This window comes from Lagenorhynchus albirostris, chromosome 10 (genome assembly GCF_949774975.1).
Source record: "Lagenorhynchus albirostris chromosome 10, mLagAlb1.1, whole genome shotgun sequence".
NCBI lineage: Eukaryota > Metazoa > Chordata > Mammalia > Artiodactyla > Delphinidae > Lagenorhynchus > Lagenorhynchus albirostris.
Window position 1 is genome coordinate 103,531,303 of NC_083104.1, and position 26,865 is coordinate 103,558,167.

Here is a 26,865-nt window from a genome sequence, read left to right on the forward strand (position 1 = left end):
TGACCCCCAGCCTCGGACTTTGTAGCTTGGAGGACCTGGCTGGAACAGAAGGGCAGGGCAGTGCAAGTGTTGGTCTGGCCTCTTGCAGTGCATTGGTATCAATGTTGAGTGATATGTTAATAGCAAGAGCTAGATAGCCTTCTAAATTTGTTTTATTATTTTTGGTGTTTTTAAAAATGTATCATCTAATGATTTTTTTCCTGTCCAGTAACTTTGTACTTTTCAAATGTCTAAAAGACCCTTAATCAAAGGAATCCACAAACCACAGTATTTTTACCCATGAAGAAATTAATAGACTGAGGTTTTGATTTTATGCTAGATGATTTTCTCAATACAGTTGTGTTTGTTAGTCATTTAGTACCTGTTTCCCAACTATGTCAGAGTAAGGGGTACTCCCCCCGGGCTAACCCGCCCGAACTGTGTGCATCCCACAAAGCATAAGACCCAGCCTAGCCCAGGACTCCTTGAAGTCCTGATTCAAACTGAAAACACCAGGCTATCATGATGAAAGCAGCTACTGAACAGAGCTGAAAGAAAACGTATGTGAACGGTTCCACACTTAGAATCCTTTATGGGGAATTTTAATCTCCATTTGTTCACATGCCTCTGATTTTTATTAGAATCATTTCATAGAATTTCTCCCCTATTTTATACATATATTTACATATATGTATATATATATTTATGTACGTGTATATGTTTAGATTATTTTTATGACAGTAGCCCGTAAAGCACAAAAGCACAGGACTGAGAAGGCAGCAGTCAGATGAACATAGTTAAACATAACCTTGATTAACAAATCTCGTTATTCATGGATGACAGCTCAGTTAATAAGTGCCCGTGGCTTGGATACTGAGCCGGAGGTTAATGGCAAGGTGGAAGCAATTGTCGAATCCAGGTTTTCAAGACAAACACACATCCCAGCCCGAAAGGCACGCGTGGAATCAAGGCTAGCTGGTCGGCTGTGGTGATGCCCTTTGGCTGTTCTCCACCACTGGTCCCTCTGGGAGCCACTGCAAGCTCCTGGGTCCAGGAAGGAGGAGGCCCCTCCACCGTGACTTCCACGTCGTGACCTGTACGGCCGAAGAGCAGGTGTGGGAGAGGAGTATTTTTTTTTTTTTGGCGGGGGGGTGGGGGGATTTTTTAAAGTTTTATTTTGACTTCTCTAAACTAGGTTTGTAAAACAGATAGATTCGCTGTATAGTTACAAGAGAGCACGTATCCAAATGGAGCGGATGCTTATAACCACCTAGACTTGGCCTTCAAGCGTCAGTGACGTGGAGTCGGGTTCCCCCTGGACTTTATATGCCTTAAAAGCAAGATGAATTTGGGACATGGTTGGAGAACTGCGCTGTTCATTTGCCATCAGGAGACATTTTGATGTTGAAGAATCCCAAGCCTTGGTGCACTCCTCCCTGTGGGATGGATTAAAACATAAAAAGCAGGCGATGTTTCCGTTTGCACTGGTGATCAGGGCAGGGCAGAGGTAATTAAGTGTGTGAGGAGGTGGGGAAGTCAGTCGTATCCTTATGGGGCCCCTCATTCCGGGAGGGACGGGCCCAGAGTGCAGACGCCTGAAACCTGTCACCTCAGGAGCGTTTCTGCACCGGAAGCCGGAGCTGGGTAGGGACTTGAGCACGGGGTGGCCGGCCGAGTCGTGGGTCACATGGCCCGCATGTGAACAGGAAGGTGAGGAGAGGTGAACCTTCGCCTCGGCCGTGCCATCCATCAGGGAAGAAATGGACCAGATCAGCGTGTGCAGCTGCGTGAGGACGTGCAGGCCTGGGCGCTTCCCACACAGGGGCCTTTGTGCTGGACACGACTGGGCATCGCGACGGGCCGCGCGGCCCCGGCTCGCTGGCAAATTCCTAACCCACGATCGCCGCAGAGCACCAACTTGTTCATCTGGTCTGGAGTGTCACCGGCCTTCATTTACCAGTCAGAGACGATTCATTATGCTCGGTGGAAATTCAAACAAAGCCTTTCCCTCTGCGTTTTAAAACCAGTAAACTATTCAGTAATAACAAATAAATCTGGAGCTGTACATCCTTTCCCGCCCATTCCCAGGCTGGAGTCTGGGACAGGATGAACTTTAAAGGAAATGCCTAGAAATTGGTAGGTCAAAGGCCGCGGATGGTCGGCTGGAAAAGAAAAGGGCAGATTCTTGGCACTCAGCTGTGGTGAAAGTGAGGGCCTCCTGTGTGCCCAGATTCCCGGTGGGGATGGAACGAGCACCAGGGAGCTGGTGCCGGTGTCTCAAGTAATCCACCCGCAACCAGTCATCGTATTTTCTCCCTTTATTTTTAGCAGCCCTTGCTTTCTTTCACATGATTAAAAATATGATTTTTTCAAAACCATTCCAGCCCAACATAGTGTTTAAAAGAAATAAAATAAGCTGAGCAGTCCTGAAAGACCTACTTGAAATGTTATTTTTAGAATGGAAAGTCAAGTAAAACACCCTTAAGTACATACACTAATCCCTCAGAAAAACGTTCAGATAGAAATTCTAGCCAGAAGCATAATTTAATTTTTCCTAAAAACTTCGGAAGCATTTTGAAGAAAGCCAAAACGTGCGTCTGTGTGTGTGTGTGTCTGTGTGTGTGTGTGCACGCACACGTGTGTGTGTGTGTGCGTGTGTGTGCACACAGCACGTGAGAGGGTCAGCTTAGTTGGGGAGGTGCCCAAAGGGCAGCTCGGGCCAGTATAGCCAGTGTGCTATGCCATCGTCCCAGGGAAACCTGGAGAGACACAGGCCATGCCAGGGCCCAGGATGGAGGGTTCCCAGGCCGAGGAGGAGGGTATTCCAGGCTGGGTGGACACCTGCAAGACGCGGACACCAAGAGGGGCCTCTCGCCTCTGCTGGTGCCCACGACCAGGGCACCTTCGAGGAGCTGAACAGCCAAGGGCGCTGGCCCAGGGTCTGACCCTCGGGGCCGCACGCACCATCCCGATGAAGAGGACAGCTTGCATTTTGTGCCTTTTTAGAACTGATCAAGCTTTATTATTAATATAATTCATGTAAAATTTTTAAAGTGTTATAAATAAATTCATCAACTATAATCTCTCAATGCAAAACAAAACTGCAGATCTTTCATGAATGTGAACAAACCCCTCTCCTGCCAGGACGATTCCATCTGATGCTTCTCAGCACGTCCCTGACCTGCGTCTGCTTCCAGCGTCCCACCGGGGGCCGCCTCTCCAAGGCGTGTGAAATTGCCAAAAGCCTTGTCTTCTGCAGGACAAAAATACAATTTAAAACAATCTGGAAATAGACCGAAATATTCACAAGAAAAAACTTCGAGTACAGGAGAAACGTGTGCGTTTCTATTTTTTAGAAGGCTGCCGTAAATTGAAATGAATAAAGAAGAATTAAACTTTACTTAAACTACATCAGCAAAAACTTTGCTGACTGTGTTTTCTAAAAGAAAATAAGCGGCTCCATTGATCTCAGAAACCTAGTTTTCAGCTTATCCCACAGCAGCTGGGGAGACACCAACCAATAGTTTTCTGTAGATGTTACAACAAGAGTTCAATGCACATAATACTGGGGACTCTGTGTTCTAATGAGGTGACTGTTGCTTTCACCTATTTTATTTGGAAAAGTGGGTGTGAGTGATGAAAAAAATGGATTTTTAAAAAAATTTTTTATTGAAGTATAGTTGATTTATAATGTGTTTTAGATGTACAGCAAAGTGATCCAGTTATACATATATATGTGTATATACATATGTATATTCTTTTTCAGATTCCTTTTCATTATAGGTTATCGCATTGAGTTGTTTTTTGTTGGTTTTTTTTTTGTCTTAGATTTTTTTCCTAAAGAGACTGCTGTCAGATACCAGCTATACTTAATTTTGTAAAATCTTCATCTTCTGTCTGTGTAAACAAACCTTTAAAATCAGTGCGTGGCTGCAAGCTATAGAACCTCTGGGCCCGGCTGCTACGGAGAGAGCCGTCTGAGCTGAGTTGGGAGCCCTGTTCTGGGTCTTTCACCTGCAGCTAGACTTCTGGCTCTCCTTGAAAAAGCCTGTCTGTGAGATGCGCCCACCGAGCCCCTGACCTTCAAACACAGCTACTGAAACCTTAACTCTGCGCAGACGTCTTCACTGCCAGATAACTTGTTAAAAGTGCTGTTCGTTATGTGATTGTTTTTCCATTAAGGATTGTTGAATATTTTGCTTTACCGTGTCACCGCAGTGGTAAATTTCCAACTTTACTGTTAAGAAATTTGGTCCTACTTTGGAGGATAAACACCTGTCCTTAAATGATGTTTTCTTGCCTTCCTTCCATGATTCTTAAATATCCTTTGAAAAGGTTATTCAGTGCAGACGCTCTTCAGCATCTCCTGCGTGTGAACTGTAGTCCAAGGTCCTGCTGCAGACAGAGGTGCTGCAACAGCTGCCCGGCCTGTGCACCTGGGATGTACCCAGAGGTCCCCAGATGATTCTGTCTCACGTTAGAGTTTGAGAACCACGACTGCCGCGGTTAGGATAGTGGACTAGACTCATCGTCACCGTCTGTCTACACAGGTTAAAGCATCTAAACAAGGAGGCTGTTAGCCCTTGGTAGCCAGGGTCACCACACCAGAATCCGAGGAAGTGAAACTTCACCAGTAGCTCACCCGGCTTCCCAGATAATCAAATAATTGCTTTGCTCTGTTTCGCTTCACTTCTACTCTGTAAAAGCCTTGCCCCCCTGTCCCTGCGTGGGGAGCCTCCTGAACACCTTTGGAATCAACGTGTGCTCAGATAAACTCCTGAGAGCTTTTGCGTGCCTTGGTTTACCTGTTAGCACTGTCCCTGTCCGTGATGGGCGTTGGTGACGTGATAGTTCCCGAGGGGCAGCTGGGTCCAGCTTTCACGTGGCTCTGCCTCTCTTTCTAGGCCATGTGGCTGATGCTACAGAACGATGAACCCGAGGACTTTGTCATAGCCACGGGGGAGGTCCACAGCGTCCGGGAATTCGTAGAGAAGTCGTTTCTGCACATCGGAAAAACCATCGTGTGAGTATGACTGATGGACGTTTGTCAGACGTGTGCTCGCTGTTCTGCCTGCATTTTGTCTTTTTCCCTCTTTGCTCTTGTAAAGCATGAAGCAGGGACTCGGTCCCAGTTATAGTGAGAGTCAGATGTTTGTCACCATCTAAACTCAGTTTTTTAAAAATTTCTTTTCTCTTCTTAATTTTTAAATATGTTTTTAAGGTTTTTACTTTTTTAACTTTAAATTTTGTATCATGGTTTATACTCAGTTTACTAGGATTTTACTGTTGCTAATTGCTCTTAACAGATCAATGTGATAACATAAAAGTTACACAAACCTTTTTCAGTACTTTCAATTTATATTTTAAATTTTTGAAACCATAGAAACTTACAGAAAAGTTTCAAATACATGACCAGCATAATTCTTTTCTCTGAACCATTGAGAGTAGGCCCCGTCCCCCTGACTTCTGTGTGTATTTCCTATAAACAGAGACATTGTCGAACATGAATGCAGCGCAGCCGTCAGGGTCAGGAAGTGGCGCTGCTGAGTGAGCACCGTCTCACCTGCAGGCCTCACCCGAGTCTTGCAGCTGGGTCAGTGCTCCACTTTATGCCACGCGATCCACACACTACAGCTACTTGTTGCATTACACAAATTTTGAAGTCAGATTTTCATTGGAATATTTGAAAGATTGGGGGGAAATCCTTCACTACAGATGGAAGGTTCTTTTTTGGTGATTGTATTATTGAGATAAAATATACATAACATAAAATTTACCATTTTAATAATTTTCAGGCATACAGTTCAGTGGCATTACGTATATTCACAGTGTTGGGCAACCATCACCGCCATCCGTCCACAGAACTCTTTCTTCTCCCCAAACTGAAACTCTGCTCCCATTAAACCCTAACTCCCCTCCCCCTCCCCCAGCCCCTGGCAGCCACCATTCTACTCTCTGTCTCTGAGTGTGATGACTCCAGGGACCTCATATCAATGGAATCACACAGTATCTGTCCCTCTGTGACTGGCTTATCTCGCTGAGCCTGATGTCCTCGGGTTCCATCCTGTGTCAGCACTTCACTCCTGTTTAAGGCTGAGTAATATTCCATTGTGTGGATGGACCACGTGTTGCTTGTCCATCATCTGTTAACCCCTGGGTGGCCCCCACCTTTGGGCTGTTGTGAATGCTGCTGCTGTGAACACGCGTATACAAATATCTGTTTCAGTCCCTCCCTGCTTTCAGTTCTTTGGCTTATGAACTTAGGAGTGGAATTTCTGGGTCGTACGGTAATTCTGTGTTTAACTCTTTGAAGATCTTTCAAACATTTTTCCAAGATTCACTTTTAAAATATAAGAAAGGACTTCTGTTTCTAGCTATGATGGAATAACAGAAATCAGATTAAACCTTCTATCTTGAAAAACTAGGAAACTATATGAAATACATAAAACACCGTTCGGGCGATGGGCAGTGCAGGACCGTGATCCCTGGTAGAAAAGAAACAGATGAGATGAGCCCTGCAATCACCCAGGTTTCCTGGGGACATGGTCTCCACCAGGGAGCGTGGAAGAGGAACTTCAACAGAGAACAGCCGTTTGCTGAGAGCCGAGGAGGTGGAGGGCAGAATTCAGAGTCTGAGGCACCTGGATGTTGTGGGGCCGTGCGATGAGGAGCCCGTGGCATGGTGATCCGCAAAGAAAAAGAGTTCCCAAAGCGTGCATAAGGATCCCACTGAGTCCTTGCTGAATATTAAGAAGACATTCCACGAGCTTGGATGAGGAACTGCCTGGGAGGTGGAATTGAAGGTTTCTTAGAGCGTTCCCAGGCTTGGGAGGCACATGAGCTTCAGCTATAATGGAGAGACCTCGTTCTCACTCAGTGACCATCCTCACTCAGGGGATGAAGCAAGATTCCAGAAGAGCTATGCCTCGTGATGGGACTGATTCCCAGAGTAAAGGCTGCTCTAGACCCAGGCTAACAAAGCTTAAACACAAACTTCCAAGGGATCAAACTGGATACAAATAACTTAGCCTTCGACCATTGCAAAGCCCAGTGTTCTTCAAAGGAATACAGTAAAATCTAGACTCAAAAGCATAACGTTTCTTTTTCTTTTGATTTTTATTGGTGTATGAGTTGCTTTACAATGTTGTGTTAGTTTCTGCTGTGCAGCAAAGTGCGTCAGCCATACGTATACCTGTGTCCCCTTTTCTTTGGATTTCCTTCTCCTTTAGGTCACCACAGAGCATTGAGTAGAGTACCCTGTGCTATACAGCAGGTTCTCATTAGTTATCTCTTTTATACAGAGTATCAATAGTGTATATCTGTCAATCCCAATCTTCCAGTTCATCCTAACCCCCACCCTTCCCCATTGATATCCATACGTTTGTGCTCTACGTCTGTGTCTCTGTTTCTGCTTTGTAAATAAGATTGTCTATACCAGTTTTTTCAGATTCCACATATATGTGTTAATACAGCAGTCCCTGACCTTTTTGGCACCAGGGACCGGTTTTGTGGAAGACAGTTTTTCCACAGGGGGAGGGGGGGATGGTTGAGGCCATAATGCGGGCGATGGGAAGCGGCTGTAATTACAGATGAAGCTTGGCTCGCTCGCCCACCGCTCACCTCCTGCTGCGCAGCCCAGTTCCTGACAGGCCACAGACTGGTAGCAGTCCACAGCCCAGGGGTTAGGGACCCCTGCATTAACATACAGTATTTCTTTTTCTCTTTCTGACTTACTTCACTCTGTATGACGGTCTCTAGGTCCATCCACATCTCTACAAATGACCCAATTTCATTCCTTTTTATGGCTGAGTAATATTCCACTGTATATATGTGCCACATCTTCTTTATCCATTCCTCTGTCGATGGACACTTAGGTTGCTTCCATGTCCTGGCTATTGTAAACAGAGCTGCAGTGAACACTGTGGTACATGACTCTTTTTGAATCATGGTTTTCTCAGTGTATATGCCCAGTAGTGGGATTGCTGGGTCATATGGTAGTTCTGTCTTTAGTTTTTTAAGGAACCTCCATACTGTTCTCCATAGCAGCTGTATCAATTTACATTGCCACCAACAATGCGTGAGGGTTCCCTTTTCTCCACACCCTCTCCAGCATTTGTTTGTGGATTTTTTTTTAATGAATTTATTTATTTATTTGTTTTTTATTTATTTATTTTTGGCTGCACTGGGTCTTCGCTGCTGCACATGGGCTTTCTCTAGTTGTGGTGAGCAGGGGCTACTCTTCGTTTCAGTGCATGGGCTTCTCATTGCGGTGGCTTCTCTTGTTGCAGAGCACAGGCTCTAGGCACATGGGCTTCAGTAATTGTGGCATACGGGCTCAGTAGTTATGGCTCACGGGCTCTAGAGCGCAGGCTCAGTAGTTGTGGTGCACGGGCTTAGTTGCTCCACAGCATGTGGGATCTTCCCGGACCAGGGCTTGAACCCGTGTCCCCTGCATTGGCAGGCAGGTTCTTAACCACTGCGCCACCATGGAAGTCCTGTTTGTGGATTTTTTTTGATGATGGTCATTCTGACTGGTGTGAGGTGATACCTCATTGTAGTTTTGATTTGCATTTCTCTAATAATTAGTGATGTTGAGTCTTTTCATCTGTTTGTTGGCCATCTGTATGTCTTCTTTGGAGAAATGTCTATTTATGTCTTCTGCCCATGTTTTGATTGCATGGTTTGTTTTTTTGATATTGAGCTGCGTGAGCTGTTTATATATTTTGGAGATTAATCCTTTGTCAGTTGCTTCATTTGCAAATATTTTCTCCTATTCTGAGGGTTGTCTTTTCTTCTTGTTTATGGTTTACTTTGCTGTGCAAAAGCTTTTAAATTTAATTAGCTCCCATCGTTTATTTTTGTTTTTATTCTCATTACTCTAGGCGGTGGGTCAAAAAAGGCTTTGCTGTGACTTATGTCAAAGAGTGTTCTGCCTATGTTTTCCTCTAAAAGTTTGATAGTGACTCGCCTTACATTTAAGTCTTTAATCCATTTTGAGTTTATTTTTGTATATGATGTTAGGGAGTGTTCTAATTTCATTCTTTTACATGTAGCTGTCCAGTTTTCCCAGCACCACTTATTGAAGAGGCTGTCTGTTCTCCATTGTATATTCTTGCCTCCTTTGTCAAAGATAAACCCAGGCACATATGGTCACCTTATCTCTGGGCTTTCTATCCTGTTCCGTTGATCTGTATTTCTCTTTTTGTGTCAGTACCACACTGTCTTGATTACTGTAGCTTTGTAGTGTAGTTTGAAGTTGGGGAGCCTGATTCCTCCAGCTCCATTTTTCTTTTCAAGATTGCTTTTACTATTCAAGGTATTTTGTGTTTCCATACAAATTGTAAAATTTTTTGTTCCAGTTCTGTGAAAAATGCCTTTGGTAACTTGATAGATTGCATTGAATCTGTAGATTGCTTTGGGTAGTTTTGTCATTTTCACAATATTGATTCTTACAATCCAAGAACATGGTATATCTCTCCATCTGTTTGTGTCACCTTTGATTTCTTTCATCACTTTCTTATAGTTTTCTGCATACAGGTCTTTTGCCTCCTTAGGCAGGTTTATTCCTAGGTATTTTATTCTTTTTGTTGCAATGGTAAACGGGATCGTTTCCTTAGTTTTTAATGTTTAGCATTCAACCAAAAATTAGTAGGACTGTCATGAAGCAGGAAAATGTGACCAAAAACCAAGGGGAAAATCCATCAATAAAAGCAGACTGAGGAATAAAAAAGATGATGGTATGAGTGCATAAAGAAGGTAAAATAGCTGTTATAACTATGTCAAGTATTTTAAAAAAAACATGAGTATAGTGAGGAGAGATAAGGAAATATATTTGTTTTTTAAAGAGCCAAATGGAACTTTTAGAGATGAAAAATTAAGTATCGCTGTTGGCATTGAGAATAGATTAGATACTACAGAAGAAAAACTAGTAAACTTAGAGACATAATACTAGAAAGGACCCAAGATGAAGCACAGGAAGAAAAAGACTGGAGGAAAAAAAAAAGAGGAGCAGAGTTTGATTTGATTAACCTGTGAGAGAAAATCAGGCAATCTAATATATGTGTAATCAGAGTATCAGGGAAAAAGCGGGGAGGGCACAGGAAAAGAATTAAGTAACAGCCGAAAATTTCTCAAATTACTGAAAATAAATGCTAAAGAGAAAAAATTTAAAGCAGCCAGGTAAAAAATAGAATTATTTGCAGAGGAACAAATATAGGAAAGTTTTGTTGCCAGAAACTACGCAAGGCAAGAAGACCTTGGAGCAACGTCTTTAAACTGCGGGAAGCAACCTGAACCTTGAGTTCTGTACCTGAGGAAACCATCCCAGAAATGGAGGTGAATTAAAGACTTTCCAGACAAACAAAGGCTGAGATGGTTCATTGCCAGCAGTCATTTAGGCGGAAGGAAAACGATGCTAGTTTGAAGCTTGAATCTCTACGGAAGAATGAATCGCAAGAGAAATAGCCAAAATGTGGGAAAATATAAACGTTTTCCCCTCGTTTTAAAATTTCTTTGAAGGTAATTGACTGTTGAAAGTAAAAATAATGAAAATACATTATGAGGTTTCTACTACATATGTAAATAAATTGTATAACAACAGTAGCACAAAGAGTGGGGACAGGATGGAAGCAATGCATCATTACTGCAAAGATTCTTACACCAGATGGGAATTGGTGTGATATTATTTGAAGACAGACTGCAATTAGTTAAAGTATGTACTGCACACTCTAGAGAAACTACTAAAACAAAACAAAATGAAAAGTAGCCATAGGCCAATAGTGGAGTCAAAATGCAATCCTAAAAAATACTCACCTAAAAGAAAGTGGGAGAAGGGGGAGTGTGAACAAATAACAGGTGGGACAGATAGAAAACAAGTCATAACTATATTGATAATTATATCCATTCTAAGTGCTCTAAATACTCTAATTAAAAGGGTGATATAGTTGGACTTGATTAAAAAAAAAGCAATATGCTGTCTACAAGAGACACACTTTATATATAAACACATAGATAGTTTAAAAGTAAGAAGATGAAAAAATAAAACGTCCAAACACTAACCATAAGGAAACTGGAGTGGCTATATTTATATGGGACAAAATAGACTTCATTTAATTAGAAGGAATAAAGAGTCATTTCATAATTTTAAAGGGGTTGATTCTTCATGAACACATAATACTTTTTAACGTATCTACACCCAGTTATAGATACTTCAAAATAGTGACAGAACTGATAGGAAAAAAAGACAAATGAAGTTTATGCTTGTGTACTTCAACACTCCTTTCTTTGTAACTGACAGAACGAGTAGACAGAAAATACCTGTGGATACAGAAGACCTGAACAACATGGTAAACTTACTTGACCTAATTGACATTTCTAGAGCTTACCACCCAGCACACTTCTAAATAACTCACAGGTTTAAAAAGAAATCACAAGGGAAATTAGAATATCTTTTGAATTAAATGAAAACGAAAACAGCATATCAAAATATGTGGGATACTGCCAAAGCAATGCTTGAAGAGAAATTTGTGGCTTTGAGTACTAACATTAAAAAAGAAGAAAGAGCCCAAACCAGTTATCCAAGCTTCCATCTTAAGAAGCTAGACAAAGAAGGACAAATTAACCCCAGTGCAAACAGAAAGAAGGAAATAATAAAGATAAAAACAGAGATCGATGAAGTAGAAAACAGAAAAACAGTGGAGAGAATCAGTGCAACCAAAACCTGGATAAACCTCTATCCAGGAAAAAAAGAGAAGACAGAAATTATATGTAGTAGAAATATAAGAGTGAACATCACTACTGATCCTCCAGACATGAACAGAATAGTGAGAAAATATTATGAAGAGCTTTCTGCCAACGACTTTTTCAAATTAGAGGAAATGGGCAACTTTCATGAAAGACACAAATTGCCAAAAGTGACTTCAAAATATGTATAAATCTTCGTAGCTCTGTGTCTGTGAAAGGAAGAAGGTAATACCCCTTCTGTACTCACTCAGAAGAGAGAACACTTCCCAACTCATTGATGAGGCCAGCATTACCCTGATGCTAAAAATAAAAATGTTACATGAAAAGAAAGATACTGACTAGTATTCCATGAGAGCAAAGAAACATAAAAGGACTAACAAAATATTAGCAAATTGAATCTATCAATATATAAAAAGTTGGTACTCCATGACCAAGTGGGATGTATTCTAGAAATGCAAGCTTGGTTTAACATTTGAAAATCAGTGTAATTCACCATATTAAGAAAACAAAAGAAGCCATATGATTTGTTTCAACAGAGGCAGAAAAAGGCATTTGACAAAATTTAACAACTATTATTAAAAAATAAAATAAAATAAAATAAAACTTTCAACACACAAGGAATAGAAGGAAATTTCCTCACGCTGATAAATGGCCTCTGAGAAAAACCAACAGTTAACATTATACTTCATGTTGAGAGACTGAATAATTTTCTCCTAAAAATGAGGCTCAGGGCAAGGATATCTGCTTTTATCCAACTTCTCAACATTGTCCTGGATCCTAGCCAAAAGAAAAAAACAAAAAGAAATGAAAGGAAGATGTGTATCTGGCTTATTCGCAGATAGCATGATATAGTACATAGAAAACCTAAGTAATCTACCCAAAAAGCTACTAAAACTAACAAGTGCATTTAGCAACGTCACATGATACGAGGTCTATATATAGAAGTCAGTCGTATTTCTATGTACTGCCATGGAACAGCTGGAAATTGAAATTTGTAAAAAAGCACATTACCACTTACAATAGAATCAGAAAAATGAAATAGAGATGAACTTAATAAAATACACAAAAGATCTGTACACCACAATCTAAAAGCCATAAATGAGAGAAATCACAAAAGCCCTAAATAAATGGAGAGATACACCGCGTTCTTGGATTGGAGGACTTGGTGGGGTGCCAGGTCTCTTCAAGTCAATCTGTAGGTTCAGTGCCTTCCTGAACAAGATCACAAGATTTTTTTTTCCCGTTGGTAGAAATTGACAGGCTGATTCTAAAATTTATGTGGAAATGCAAAGGATCTAGAATGATTTTTAAAAAGAAGATCAAAGCTGGAGAACACTTACTCTCTGATTTTAAGATTTCTTTTAATGCTTAATCTGCACAATATTGACATAAGGACAGATTTATAGATCCAGGGAACAGAATATAAAGCCCAGAAATAGACACACACTTATACAGACAATTGAATTTTTACAAACTTGTCAAGGTAATTAATTGGAGAAGGATAGTCTTTACAACAAATGGTGCTGGAATCAGGAATAACCATATGGAGTAAAAAAGTGAATCTCAGCCCAAGAGTCAAACCGCACACAAAATTAGTTGAAATGGAGCAGAGGTATAAATGCAAGAGTGGAAATCGAAAACTGTTAGGTGAAGACATGGGAGAAAAGCTTTGAAACCTTGGGGCAGGGAAAAATGTCTGAGGTGGTTTTCTGTTCCTGAGTTATGAGAGTTTTGTTTGTTTGTTTGTTTGTTGGTTTTTTTTTTTCAGTACGCGGGCCTCTCACTGTTGTGGCCTCTCCCGTTGCAGAGCACAGGCTCTGGACGCGCAGGTTCAGCGGCCATGGCTTACAGGCCCAGCTGCTCCACGGCATGTGGGATCTTCCCGGACCGGGGCACGAACCCGTGCCCCCTGCATCGGCAGGCGGACTCTCAACCGCTGTGCCACCAGGGAAGCCCCGAGAGTTTTTATGTTTTGCAGATATACTCTCTCAGCCCATGACTTGCCTTTTCAGTTTCTTAACAGTGCCTTGCAAATACCAAAGTTTTACATTTTCATGTAGTTCAGTTTATCATTCTCTATGGCTTTTTATTTTGTGTGTGTTTGCCTTAAATATTTAGATCAATTGGGGGCAAAGGCAAGGATTTCTTAGGACACCAAAAGCAAGAACCATAAAAGAAAAAAGTGACAAAATGAATGTCATGATTCAAAACCTCTATTCTTTGAAAGTGACCACTAAGAAAAGGAAAAGGCAAACACTGGTCTGGGAGAAAATGAATGTAATATTTGCATCTGACAAAGGACTTATATCTAGAACATACAAAGATCTCCCGTAACTCAAAAGAAAGAAGACAAATAATTCAATTTTAAAAATGGGCCAGATGTCTGAACAGGTACTTCACACAAGAAATTCCACAAATGGCCACTTAGCACGTGAAAAGATGCTCAGTGTGATCATCATCCAGGAAATGCACGTTAAAAGGACAGTGTGATAGTGGGAAGCAGCCGCATAGCACAGGGAGACCAGCTCGGTGCTCTGTGACCACCTGGAGGGGTGGGATGGGGAGGGTGGGAGGGAGACGCAAGAGGGAGGGGATATGGGAACATGTGTATATGTACAGCTGATTCACTTTGTTATAAAGCAGAAACTAACACACCATTGTAAAGCAATTATACTCCAATAAAGATGTAAAAAAAAAACAACAGTGTGATCCCACTGCACTCCCTTTGGAATGGCAAGATGGAAAAAGTCAACAGAGCCAAGTATTACTGAGGATGCTGGGACAACTGGAGCGCTCGTGCATTATTAATGGAAGTATGAATAGTTCAGAAAACACTTTGGCTTTCTTATAAAACCAAGTCTATATTTACTATGTGACCAGTGATTTTCCTAGACATTTACCAAAAAAAAATGAAGATGTGTGTCCACATAGAGACTTATCCACGAATACGCATAACAGCTTTAGTTCTAACAAAGCGTTAGCTCCCCCAGTGTCTAATCAGCTGGCAGACGATGTGTCCGCACGAGGAATACTGCTCACTCATGGAAAGGGTGACACCTGGCACACTTGGAGGAAGGCACGGACTGTGTAATTCCGCGCATGTGATGCTCTAGGAAAGGGTGAGTGGTGCTGATAGGAGTCTGAGCGTGACGGGAGAGCGACCGGGAGAAGGAGAGGGAATCTGTGGCGGGGGTGGGGGGGATGTCTGATATCTGGATCGCAGTGGTGTCTGCATGAGTGCATGCATCTTTCACTCATCAAATTATGCACTTGTGACACATTTTGTTTGTAAATTATACCTCAATATAGTTGATTTTTCAATAAAAGGAATCAAAAAAGAACTTAGGTGCCCATCATCAAGGATATTCAAGTGAGTTTGATCACCTGTTTTCATTCAGCTATTAAAAATAATGCTGAAGAGGAATTTGAATAACATGAAGTATGATTATGACAATATTAAGTGAAAAAAAACAGGATCTGTTGGCTGATCTAAAGTCCCTAAAAATATGCCTACAAAAAATTAGAAGAAAACACACAAAATTTTTAAAATGGCAATTTCTACATGGCAGAATTACGTGTGACCTTTAGTGTTCTACTGAATACATTTCTCTATATCCGAATGTTCTATAATGAACTGACATGCTTTTGTAGTAAGAAATCAACTTACACACAGTTTTTTGAAGTTAGGGGTAGTCTTACAAATGAATTCCCAAACAAGTCGCTGTTTTGATAAATGCATGAAACTTGGTCATTCTCCCACTTTGGAGACCATGTGTCGTTTTCAGTCACCAGGTCATCCTTCTGTCCTTCTGTCCGTAGGTAGTCCCATGGGCTAATACCCTTTTTTTTTTTTTAATACCTAGCACAGTCTTTCACAAACTGAGAATTCTTTAAAAAGGAAATGTCTTAGAAAGGCATTCCATGTCTAGTTCATTTGGAGAATATTGAATATTTTAACCCCTCTTAGAGAATCACCAGTAAGGAATCTGTTTAACTTTGTTTAACCCAGCACTTTCCAAGCTTACTTTATATTAGAATCCTATACAAACAACAGAGTTGTGTGGAGTACCTGCTGGGAGTGTTGTTCTGTCCTTCAAAACTGAGTAGCAGCTTCCTGGCGGGTCTGAGCCCTCCCCTCTTCCCACGTCTCCATCCGAAGGGAAGGCGCAGTAAAGCGCTGGAGTCAGTTTCACTAAAATCTACTGCACATTTCAGGCAGTGACCTTCATTTTGTTTCAGATGACAGGCTAAACCGCAAGTCAAGCTTTTGGTGGTCTAGTAAACATGGCCTTCAAGTGCTATATAAAATTTGGGTGAAATTGAACCCTTTTCCTGAATTCTTCCAGAAAGAGACACGGGCGTGAGGTGCTCAGGTCCCAGACAGCCTAAAGGTCTTGCCTTGCCCCTCTCGTCTGAGTCTTCCGTTGGTGGCAGCTCCCACCTGCGTGCCCCGTACCTGCGTCGCTGGGCTGTGGGAACAGAATGCTTACATTGCATGTTCCTCACAGTGTGTCTGAAAATGCAGAATTCCTTCTCAGGGCCAGATAATGAAATCATGATGGCTTTATGAATGCTGTCTGCAAGTCATGTTCTGTTGTTTGTTTTTTTTCCAATTTCCTTCCCCTGGATCTTCTCTGGGCCCCATGAGCCGCATACCGATCTCAGCTGGAGGACAAGCAGGGTAGTCGCGGCTGCTCCCGGGTCCCGTCCCCGCCGTCCCCGTTGCAGCTGTGACTTTTGACAGGGCCGGCGAGTCCTTCTTGGGAACGGTTTCTGCACAGTCAGACACCAGGCAGAAACGAGCAAAGAAAACACACTGAGATGGAGCAAAGCCTGGAAGGCCAAGGATAGTATTGAGCCTCTAGGCCTTCGGGGCACGCACCTCTTTCCCCAAGGATGCTGATTTAATTTCTCTCTTTCATGACGCGGTCACGTCCTTCTCTGCACACAGTGCGGCATAATATCGTGTGAAGTATAAAAGCACAGCCGCAGTGCCACATTCCCTGGGTTTGAATCCCAGCTCTGCAGCTTTCCCGGGGAGTTGGTTACCCTCAGCGCCTCCATTTTCTCATCTGTAAAAGGGGGATAATAAGGGTCCCTGCCACACAGGGTTGGGGTGAAGGTTAAATGGGTTAACATTCGTGAAGTGCCTAAAGCAGGGCTGGGTGCATCGTAAGCTCTGTGTGTTTGCTGTTAATGATGAAATGGGTAATTGATGGAAAATGACATTTGTCAACAGTGAATACAAGGGACAAATGAAATGTGAAAACAGTATAAGATTGGACGACTGATCATATATGTTTGGGGACCCAAAAACGTGAAGTCACACCAGCATCTCGTGCTTATGTGCCCAGAAGGAATGTAAGGGAGACGCTTAGCAGAGAGGCAGTTGAGGGAGGAACGGCCTAGGTGCCCTGCTCTGGTTGCATAGAGACCTCTCCTCCTCTCCGGGAAGTAATCCGCAGTTTTGTCAGAATTACGACGCCTTTTGGCTGCATCTGTCTCCTGCTGAGCAGAAGTTCTCAAACGCTGAGGTGCTGGGAATCACTTGGGGATCTTGTTAAAATGCAGATTTGGAATCAGTAGGTCTGGGCGGGGCCTGAGGCTCCGAATTTCTAACAGGATACCCAGTGATGCAGGGGCTGCTGGTGCCTGGACCGCACTCTGAGTAGCAAAGCCTGGGACAGTCACAGGACCTCAAGTTCCAAATGAGCCTGACAGTCACACGCCCAAGCCCTTCCCCCTTTGGACCTTGATCGTAGTCACCTGTGACTTTGCCTTCCGTGGTGGACTGGACAGTTCTCTCCTTAAGGCAGAATCTGCTTTGGGTCCTTTCTGAACCTTGCGTTCTGCCCAGCACAGTGGCAGACATTTGCTAAAGGAATCAACATTTACATGAATCAATAATGGAAAACGAAATTTTAAAAATTGAGAGTTTGATTTTAGGATGTGTGTGTGTGTGTGTGTGTGTGTGTGTGTGTGTGTCATGCAGGAAGGGAGTAGGGGCAGATTGCTGGAAAATGAAAAAACCTAAAATTTCCAGGTTTTCCCATGAGAACTGTCATCCAGTGAACACCTGCGGCTGATTTAGTTCCTTCCCTCCTCTTTCCTTCTGCCCTCACGCCTCCAGGAATTGCTTAAATGCTAGTTGAATTTAATAGAAATTGGACCTAATTTATCATCTGATAAACTGAGATAAAAAGAGTTCTCTGGACACCCCACTCCTGCCATCAGTGACTCTGGGAATGCTCTCGGGGAGATGTAGAGGTCTGAAAAGCTGGAGGAGTACCTCCCGTTCTTATTCCCTGCGGTCTGAAAGAGATCGACCAGGAGACGATGGGGATCTCCAGGGTGCACAGCTAGGGTGTCTGGAGCCCCGGTCTCTAATATGAGGTGAGAGCCCAGGCTTCAATGACGTCAGTCCCCTCTGAGCCTCAGGAGCACGTGGGTCATCCCAGAATCGATGGCGACTCAGTCCCACCAGTGCCGCAGGAGTCAAGTTCTTCCAACAACTTAATTTATACAGTAGTTCGTTTACTTCAAAAATTATAATAGCAGTCTGTCAAAACTAGCGCTGGAGATTGGAGAAGGTCCAAGAGCTCATCGTTTGGGAAACATTTCACATGCTTTCCTGTAATACGTGGCTTTTTAAAACATTCGATGCTTAAGTCCCAAGAGAAGGTGGAAGTCCGTGAACCCAAGACCAGTGTCCTTGTTTGTAGTAGCCTTTAGGTGATTTTGCTTCCAAATTGCAACGCGAGGAGCAAAATTTCAGTTAGAATCACCTTCTATGTCATGTTTCATTTACCTGCATTTTCTTCCTTTACTTAACTACCTGACTTATAAATTTGTTTTGCATAAAAACATTGTGAAGGAGACTAATTATATTCATTAGAGAAGATAAAGAATAGGAAGGCAAACACGGAGGCATTTTCATTTTAAATGCAATGCTGGGAGTTGGCACATTAAGTAAAAACAAAAACCAGGAGGATATAAAATAATCTTTGCAAGGCAATTTAGCCATCTAGAATACCTCTATGCCCTTTATTTCATTTTTAAAGAAGATATTTCATGTTTCAAGAAAATTATTCATATTCTTTTGTGGATTTACAAATGTATTGTGGATTTCTTGTGTCGGGATTGAGTTCTTTTTTAATATCTTTTATATATAGATAAATATCTTTGTATATAGAATTCATGTTGCTTTTAAATAATCCCCCAACATTTTTATTAGAATGAAGACTACAGGGGAAGGGGAATGAGGACCCTTCACTCTATAGTAGAGGCAATTTCACATCTTATTTTCTGAAAATAAGTACACGTTTTGTTTGTGTTTTCTTAAGGAATAAAGCATGACATTTTGTTATTCTCTTAAGCTCCAAAAGTTGTGAGGGATGATATATATAAATTCTTATTTTTTTTGATGTGTGAGGTATCCATGCTAATAAAACGAAGCCGTGTAAACATAATCAAAGTGTCTATATTAGGAAGGGGAGAGAAGTGAATGAGCATTTCTAGTAGTCAGAGTTCTTTTGTCTTTAAGGGACGACAACCGACCTTGGCATAGCCTGGGGGACACGAAGGACCCTGGCCGGTTCGGCTGGGCCCGTGACCACCTGCAGACCAGGCACTGAGGCCACAGTGTGGCCAGGCTTCTCCTGGGTCTGGTCCTGTCATCGGGGGAAGAGACCTCTGTGCTCGGCGACCCCACAGAATTCCGCGATTTGAGCTGGGGTGGGTGGGGGTGTGGGCGGGTCCTCCACCCACTCGGGATGTTACTTCTAGAAGAAAGGTGAGAAGTGGGCTAGGCCGACAAAAGCATGTTCACGTAGCTCGAATGATGGTTTAGTGCGAGCCCAGAAGGGTGCCGTGGCCGTGCCCCCTTCAGCTTCACCCCAGCACCGGAGGCACCGTGACGCACGTCCCCCCGTACCCTCGACGGCCACCTGCTGATGGGGGGGGGTCCGGGTCTAAGCTTCATACCGCATTTTCCATTTTGTTCGCGTGTATCCTTTCTTCGTGACATGACGGTTGTGTGTCAGAAGCAAACAACTTACCGAGCTGGGCTGAGGCCTGCGAGCCCGTGGAAGGAAGCCCGACCAGGACACAGAGACAGGAGCAGCCAAGGCCTGGCTTTTGAGTGTTCGAGAGCCCAGGCTGTGATGAAAAAGTGAGATGGGAGGATCCTTCCAGGATAATTTTCCCTCCGTGCAGTCGGGCCTCCGCTCTGTCACTGGAAGCAAATCCCCCCCTCCCGTCCTTCGGGGTCTGCAGTCTGGGGTCCTCAGTCCTGATCACTGAGACGCAGTGGGTGTCCACAGCGAGCCTGTGCACTGAGTCCTCCCTGGAAGGGCCCTGGTCGCCCTAAGTCCCCCATGTCGGGGTAGCAGGGCCCATGCTCCCAGGGTGGTGACAGTTGAAGGGGCTCCACCGTCTTCCTACCCCAGGGAGCCAGAGAGGCCTGGGGAGGGCCTGCCCGTGCACAGGGCCAGCGACCGCAGCGCTGTTGGGTAGGACGGGAGGCCTCTGCCCTCTGGGAGCTCCTGCCTGCCCTGCTTTGGGAGCTCAGAGGAAGGCTGTAGGTATTTTCTCTGAGCTCCTGCCCTGGATGGTCTCTGGAGCCTCCTGTCATATGGCTTTCCTGTCCTAGGGCTCACCAGCCAGCATCTGGAAGAGTCTCACTTTAGCTGTTTCCCATCTGCTGTCACCTTCCATTTCTTCTACTGGTTTTGAAAATGTCTGTTGAAATTTTCACTGAAAAGACTTGGGAAATGGGTTGCCATCTTCACATTTAGACTTGGCACAAATGTCTGCTCTTGAAGTTTCTGACGTCACTGAGTGAATTTTTGCTTTCAGTTTGTTGGAAAACAGCACATGCATGTGACTTTGGGTCGGTAGAAGATACTCAGGGGAGCAGGTCAGCACCGCATGCGGTCCTGATACAATTTAAGGTCACGTTTGGCAATAAAGTTCCCATTTGGTTGTTTACATTGAGAAGGCACCCTTGTGACAACACATATTTTCTTCCCAGAACATCGCGGTGTGTGTGTCTGTGTGTGTGTATCTATGTGTGTGTGTATCTATGTGTGTGTGTATCTATGTGTACGTGTGTGTATGTGTATATGTGTGTATGTGTATCTATATGTGTGTGTATGTATCTATGTGTGTATCTATGTGTATGTGTGTATCTGTGTGTATGTGTGTATGCATGTGTGTATCTATGTGTACGTGTATCTGTGTGTACGTGTGTGTATGTGTGTGTGTGTATCTGTGTGTACGTGTGTGTGTGTATCTGTGTGTGTGTGCATGTGTGTTTTTGGAGGAGTTTGTGTTGTCAGGGTTGTTGTCAGTGTGAGGCTTTGCTTTTCACTTTCCCATCAGCTTATCGCTAAGTAATGTGAAAAGGAAGTGCTTTTCTCCTATAGTTGAAGTGATGCATAAACCAAGCAGGCCAACACTTGTCTCGACTAATTTTCTGTCATTAATCTTGTTAAATTTTGAGAAGAGAGTTGTAGAAATAGCCTGCAACCATGTGAGAACCACCGTCTGCTGCTGGGGAGATGTTTAGCCAATGGAAATATTTATCATAGTTTGTGGTATCGTATCTACATTTTCAGTCAAAACAACAAGGGCAAACATTATTATACGTTGAAAAAGACACTCATTTCTAAACGCCTCCTGGCTGAGATAACAAGCATTTTGTGTTTGTGCACATTCTTCCCCTAATTGGGGATTGTTTCCTGGTGGGTGGGATTTCTGGCCCTTGGGCCTGGAGGATGCCCGGAGGGGACCGTAAGGAGGGGGGGTGTGTCTGGGTGTGAGCCCGTGTCCCATGGTTGGGTGTCTATGCCCTGGGCCTGAGCCCGTGTCCCGTGGCTAGGTGTCTATTCCCTGGTCATGAGGTCATGAGCCCGTGTCCCGTGGCTGGCAGGTCTGCTGTGAGGCCATCCTGGAGAACGTGCTGAGCCTTGACTGTGTCCAGTTGCTTTTGGACAAAAGCACATCCTTCTGGTCAGTCGTTTTTGACGAACAGAGTTTCCCCAGGACGTGCTTTGCAGCTCCGCCTGGGCTGGGCGGGAGTTGGGAGAAGGGACGTCCCCGTGGCTCTGCGTGTTTTCCTCTGGGAAGGTTCTTTGCGTTCACGCGTGTTTAGGTGCGCTATCCTTGGCCGCGTCTCTTCAGACTCACCCGCTCTGAGCCCCCGGAGCTGCAGCCCCACCTGACAGCTTGCTTACTGCTTGTCTAATGCCCATACTGTCTAAGCAAGTTGAGTGGAACCTCTGACAAGGAGGGGTAGAAATATCATCACTTGCATCTTCCGTGGAGCTGGGAGAATCAGTTCTCTTGAGAAGCTGGGTGTCAGCACCGTGAAAACTTGGTGGAGATGCTCTGACCAGGCCCAGGCCTTCAGAAATGTCTGCGCAGAGACTGGACTCTCCCTACCAGCTTCCACTCACCACTGAGACAGAATCTCTCCCACCACTGGGAAGTCTAAACCCTACTATCATTACTTAAAAATAAATTTATTTGTTTGTGTATTTAGTTATTTACTTTTGGCTGTGTTGGGTCTTCGTTGCTGTGCGCAGGCTTTCCCTAGTTGTGGCGAGCGAGGGCTGCTCTTCGTTGCGGTACACGGGCCTCTCATTGCGGTGGCTTCTCTTGTTGTGGAGCACGGGCTCTAGGCGCGCGGGCTTCAGTATTGTGGCTTGTGGGCTCAGTAGTTGTGGCTCGCAGGCTCAGTAGTTGTGGCTCGTGGGCTCTAGAGCGCAGGCTCAGTAGTCATGGCTCGTGGGCTTAGTTGCTCCGCGGCATGTGGGATCTTCCCGGAACAAGGCTCGAACCCGTGTCCCCTGCATTGGCAGGTGGGTTCTTAACCACTGTGCCACCAGGGAAGTCCCCCTACTATCATGTTATATTGATGAACTTCTAAGATACTTGGGGTTTTAATCCATTAAAAAAAACCCGAAGTATAACAGCCTAAAGGGATGTGAACTTTAATTCAAGCGACAGGTTTTTGTGTAGCAGCGTGTGTAGGTCTGATGTGGGCCCTGATGCTATTTGTGTCTTGGAGGCTGGGGCAACCCTTGTTCCATTTCATGTACGGTTGATGCAATTCACTGGGTAGCAGGTCAGTTAAGTTCTTTAACTAAGGATCCATTAGATCCTGAGAACAACTGCTGCCTCTGTAAGTTACCTAATGGAACGGGGGGCGTTGTACTGAAGGCAGAGCAGAGGCTCCATAAACGTGCTCTCTGCACATTTTCTGTTTCTTTTTTTCCCAGAGCCAAAATCGTCTAAGAGAACCAAGACACTTCCTGGCCCTTGAGAAGTGTAGGTTCTAATTAGGTGATAATAGGAACTCAGTATGTACAAATGTATACAAATAGATGACGGTATTGTGCAAATTTATCACATCAGTCCTGAAAGAACAGCCCTGTGATGGAGGCTTGGGGTGATGTCGGCAGGAAGGTGGAGTTAAGTGGGCCTTTGGCCCAAGCGGGAGCTGTGGCTGGGAGTTCAGGGGAGGGAGGGCCCTCCAAGTGGGTGGAAAGGCATGAGAACAGGCGCAGAGGAGCATTAGTAACCTGGCTGTGGGCAGTGGGCAGGCCGAAAGCTGGGCTGGGACAGCCTGGCCACCTCGGGTGCAGCGAGAGACACGCACACCTACCGCCCGCACGCCCGTCGGGTGTCAGCTTAGAGGCCTCCCTGAGGCCACCACCCTGCCAGGTGCCCACCTGGTCCTCTGACAGCCTCTGTCTGCCTTCTGCTGCCATTCACATGCATCCTGTATGGCCGCCAGGCCTCGAGCCCTTTAAGGACAGAGGCCCCCGTCCTCAGCACCCGGCTCAGCTCAGCGCCTGGCACTTTTAGGCGCTAGCTGAGGATTTGTGGGAGGTGCAGGGGTCAGACAGCCCTGAACTGTGATGGGGCTCAGACAGAGTGGGGCTCTGGTCCCGAAATCGCCACCTCCCCACCGCGGGCCCCCGGTCAGGCCACCGTACAGTTTGCTTCACGCTGTAAAGCAGGAGAAACTCCACCCACATTCCTTGGGCGTGGCTAGGACACCCCAGCTGAGTTAAAATAAATACAAATAGGCAGATAAGAGCCGCGTAAAGGCTGCGCAGGAACGCAGAGGCTGACTTAGAAGCCACTGTCGCTGCACAGCTGAGGACCGTGCTCTCTGGTCTTTCATTTGATCTCTTGAGCCAGTCTCATTAGGCCTCATTAGGCTCGACGCCACAAGACTGTGTCCACGGAGTTAATCACACCCGTCGGATTTCCTACAGATAAAGCGTGAGAGAGGACAGTTTGAAAGGAGAACTTCTCTATTTAGTAGTTTCCGGTGATACTGGTGAAAAAGAAGGAAGCAGAGGAAATGTTGACCAATCGACAACTCTTACTGAAGCCACGTTTGGGAGGGGCCCCATAGGATGCAGTGTCCTTGTCAGAGGACACAGTCTGCTCTCTTCGACTGCGTGGGGTGGAGCCCTTCCCGTGTGGCCTTCTGCCACCCGCTCAGCCCCCAGACGGCTTCCTGATGAAGGCGCAGACTGCCGCATCGGTGGGCCGCGCGAGGAGGGGTCCTGGTGTGGAAGCCTGCCCTCCAGTGAGTCACGGGACAGCGTCTTCTGGAACCGCGGGGACAGGGATTTAAATTTCACCTTTTGCTGCAACTGGTTATTCGTTCCTTCAGCCTAACAGCTGGAGCTGCTTGTTTAGTAACGATGATCCTTAGTAAAGGAAGCGAAGCAGGACACCGAGCGCCTGGAGACCTGCAGTCTGCGTTTCAGACCCGCACAGGGTCAGCGCCCGCGCCCGCGGCCCACGGCCCCCTCCCTGCACGCACCCAACCCCCGCCCAGAGCCCGCGCCCCCCTCGCGCCCACGCGCCCACGCCCCCGCTCCCCGGTGCTGCCCTTCAGGAGCGAGAACAGGTTTGGTGATGAAACCAGCGGCCCTGGAGCCCCCCCTCCTCCTGCCCCTGGGCAGGTGCCCCCCGCCTGGGTCTGGGCCTCAGCCGCCAGCCTTCTCCAGAAACCCGTCGTCCCTCCGTCCGCCGCCGTCAGCTCCACCGTCAGCATCTTGCCGGCCCCAGGTCCTCCAGTCTTGAAGAAGGGCCCCCCTCCCTCCAGAAGGTGCCCGGTCGGCTGCCCCCCTTCCATCCCCGCCCTTCACTCCATCGGAGCCGTTCTTCCGAGGCCCCGCAAGCGTCCGCAGCTCCGCGTCCAGGGGGCCGGGGCGGTGGGCACCTGGCCGGTCGCACGGCCTCCCCGGGGCCTCGCTGGTCGGCCCGCTGTTCGTGAAGCTCACGTTCACGGTGGTTTTCTCCTTCGTTGCTGTTTGTCCGTTTCCAGTTACTCCGGCACATCATGTGACGTCTGAGCGTCTGCAGGCGGTGTCCCACCCCCAGCGGCCTCCCGCCCTGCACCCCCATTTTCCCAGCTGGTCCGCCCACTCTTTGGCCATCCTGCGGCCCTTCAGCGACGCGAGAGACGCGTGCTCTCCTGCGCTGGTGCCTCGTCTTGGGTCACCTCCAGGTCTGCTCTGCCCCCGTGGGTTTCTGGCGTCTCTGTGGAAGTCCTGTTCACTGTATCATTCAGCTCATCGCTTTGGCATTTGCATCCATGTGACTAAACAACGTGCTTTGATTGCTGGTCCTCGATCTTCCCCCTTGAGGCTTCTCTCCTGGCACCTCTTATTCCACAGGAGAGCTGTGTCCCTTGTGACCCCGTGTCTGCCCCCCCACCTCAGAGCTGTCCTCCGTGTTACGTCGTCAGGACTGACCAACGCGTTCACTCCGGGAAACACCACTTCCTTCTTCCTTTCTGAGCAGATGTCCCTTGCTTACCATAGACCTAACAATTGTCTTTCTCCGTTTGCTTCATTCTCCATGTGTTTGTCACTCACTTCCCCTCAGTCTGCCCTGAAGGTGCTCAGGCCGCAGGCTTGCCCTCGGGCACGTCCCCTGCAGCCCCCTCTAGATCCTTCCGACCTGATCCCACCTGGACCGCTGGATGATACAGTCATCCCCTATTTTCTGACATCTTTTTAAAATTCTGTGGTTTGGTGAAGCCAAACCTTAATTAGTTTCCTGAGAATGGTGCATGGGAAGCAAATAGTTTTTGACCAAGCTTATCTGAAAATATCTCTGTCCTGCCCTCAATTAACAAGGTGGCCAATGTACATTTCTTGATTGGAAATAACTTTCCTTCAGAACCTTGGAGGCGTTGCTCCATTGCCTTTACTTTGAGTGTTGCCGTGGCAGCCCAGGGGCCACTCTGGGCCGCTCCCATCCCCTTGAGCTCCCGGGGACCTCCTCCTCGTCCCCGTGTTCTGAAACTCCGTGAGGTGGTATCTGTGTGCTCTGTGGGACGCTGTCAGTCTGGAAATGCGTGTTCATCTGCTCTGATCAATTCTCTTTATATATGTTAAGATAATTATTTTCTTTACTCTCTTCCTGGAAATCCTATTATACTGACCTCTTGAGGCCATCTTCTGATTTTCTTATCTTCCTTTTTCATATCTACATCTTTTTGCCCTACTTTTTGGGAGGTTTCCTCATTTCTGTCTTCAAAATCTTCTCTTGAATTCTTGATTTCTGAATTTTTTCAATTTCTAAATCTTTTTTTTCAAATTGGCCTTTTTTATGTAGTATCTTATTTTTGTTTCTTTGATATCTTTCCTTGTCTCTCTGAAGATAGTAGCAGTGATGTGTGTGAGTCTTTTGTTGTTGTGTTCTGTTTTTAATGACCTTCCCTGTTTGTTCTGTTTCCTCCAAGTTGCTGGTTTTCAGTTTGTCTGCTGATTTCTGTCTTCGTATGTGTGGTTTTCCTCACGTGTGTCTGGTAATCCTCGGTTTTCTGCTCAAGTTTACAAGTGGGGGCCTAAAAAGCTGATTGGGGTTTTTGAGGACATAGAGCCTGGGGGCTCTGGGGGCTCTGGAGGCTGTTTAGTTGGAGAATCTGAGCCCAGAGGAGAGTTCCTAGCCTCCTCCCTGGAAGGGGACCTGCCTGACCCCAGCACCCCCTCAGGGCAAAGGATGCTGGGCGTTCTGCGTACAATCCACTTACCTTTCCTCTTCTTCCTATGGTGGCCACACGCTCACAGGGCCCAATGGCCTTCAATCCTGCCACCTTCTTCAGGA

General features: G+C 45.5%; 1 protein-coding gene across 4 annotated transcripts in view; it reads left to right on the plus strand.

Annotated features, from left to right (window-relative positions):
• Positions 1 to 26,865, plus strand: part of GMDS (GDP-mannose 4,6-dehydratase) — a 479,880-nt gene that overhangs the window by 382,854 nt on the left and 70,161 nt on the right. For all 4 annotated transcript variants that reach the window (XM_060163828.1, XM_060163831.1, XM_060163830.1 and 1 more), the window contains one exon: positions 4,884 to 5,002. In XM_060163828.1, the coding sequence (XP_060019811.1) occupies positions 4,884 to 5,002 (119 nt within the window). The remainder of the gene's footprint in view (positions 1 to 4,883; positions 5,003 to 26,865) is intronic.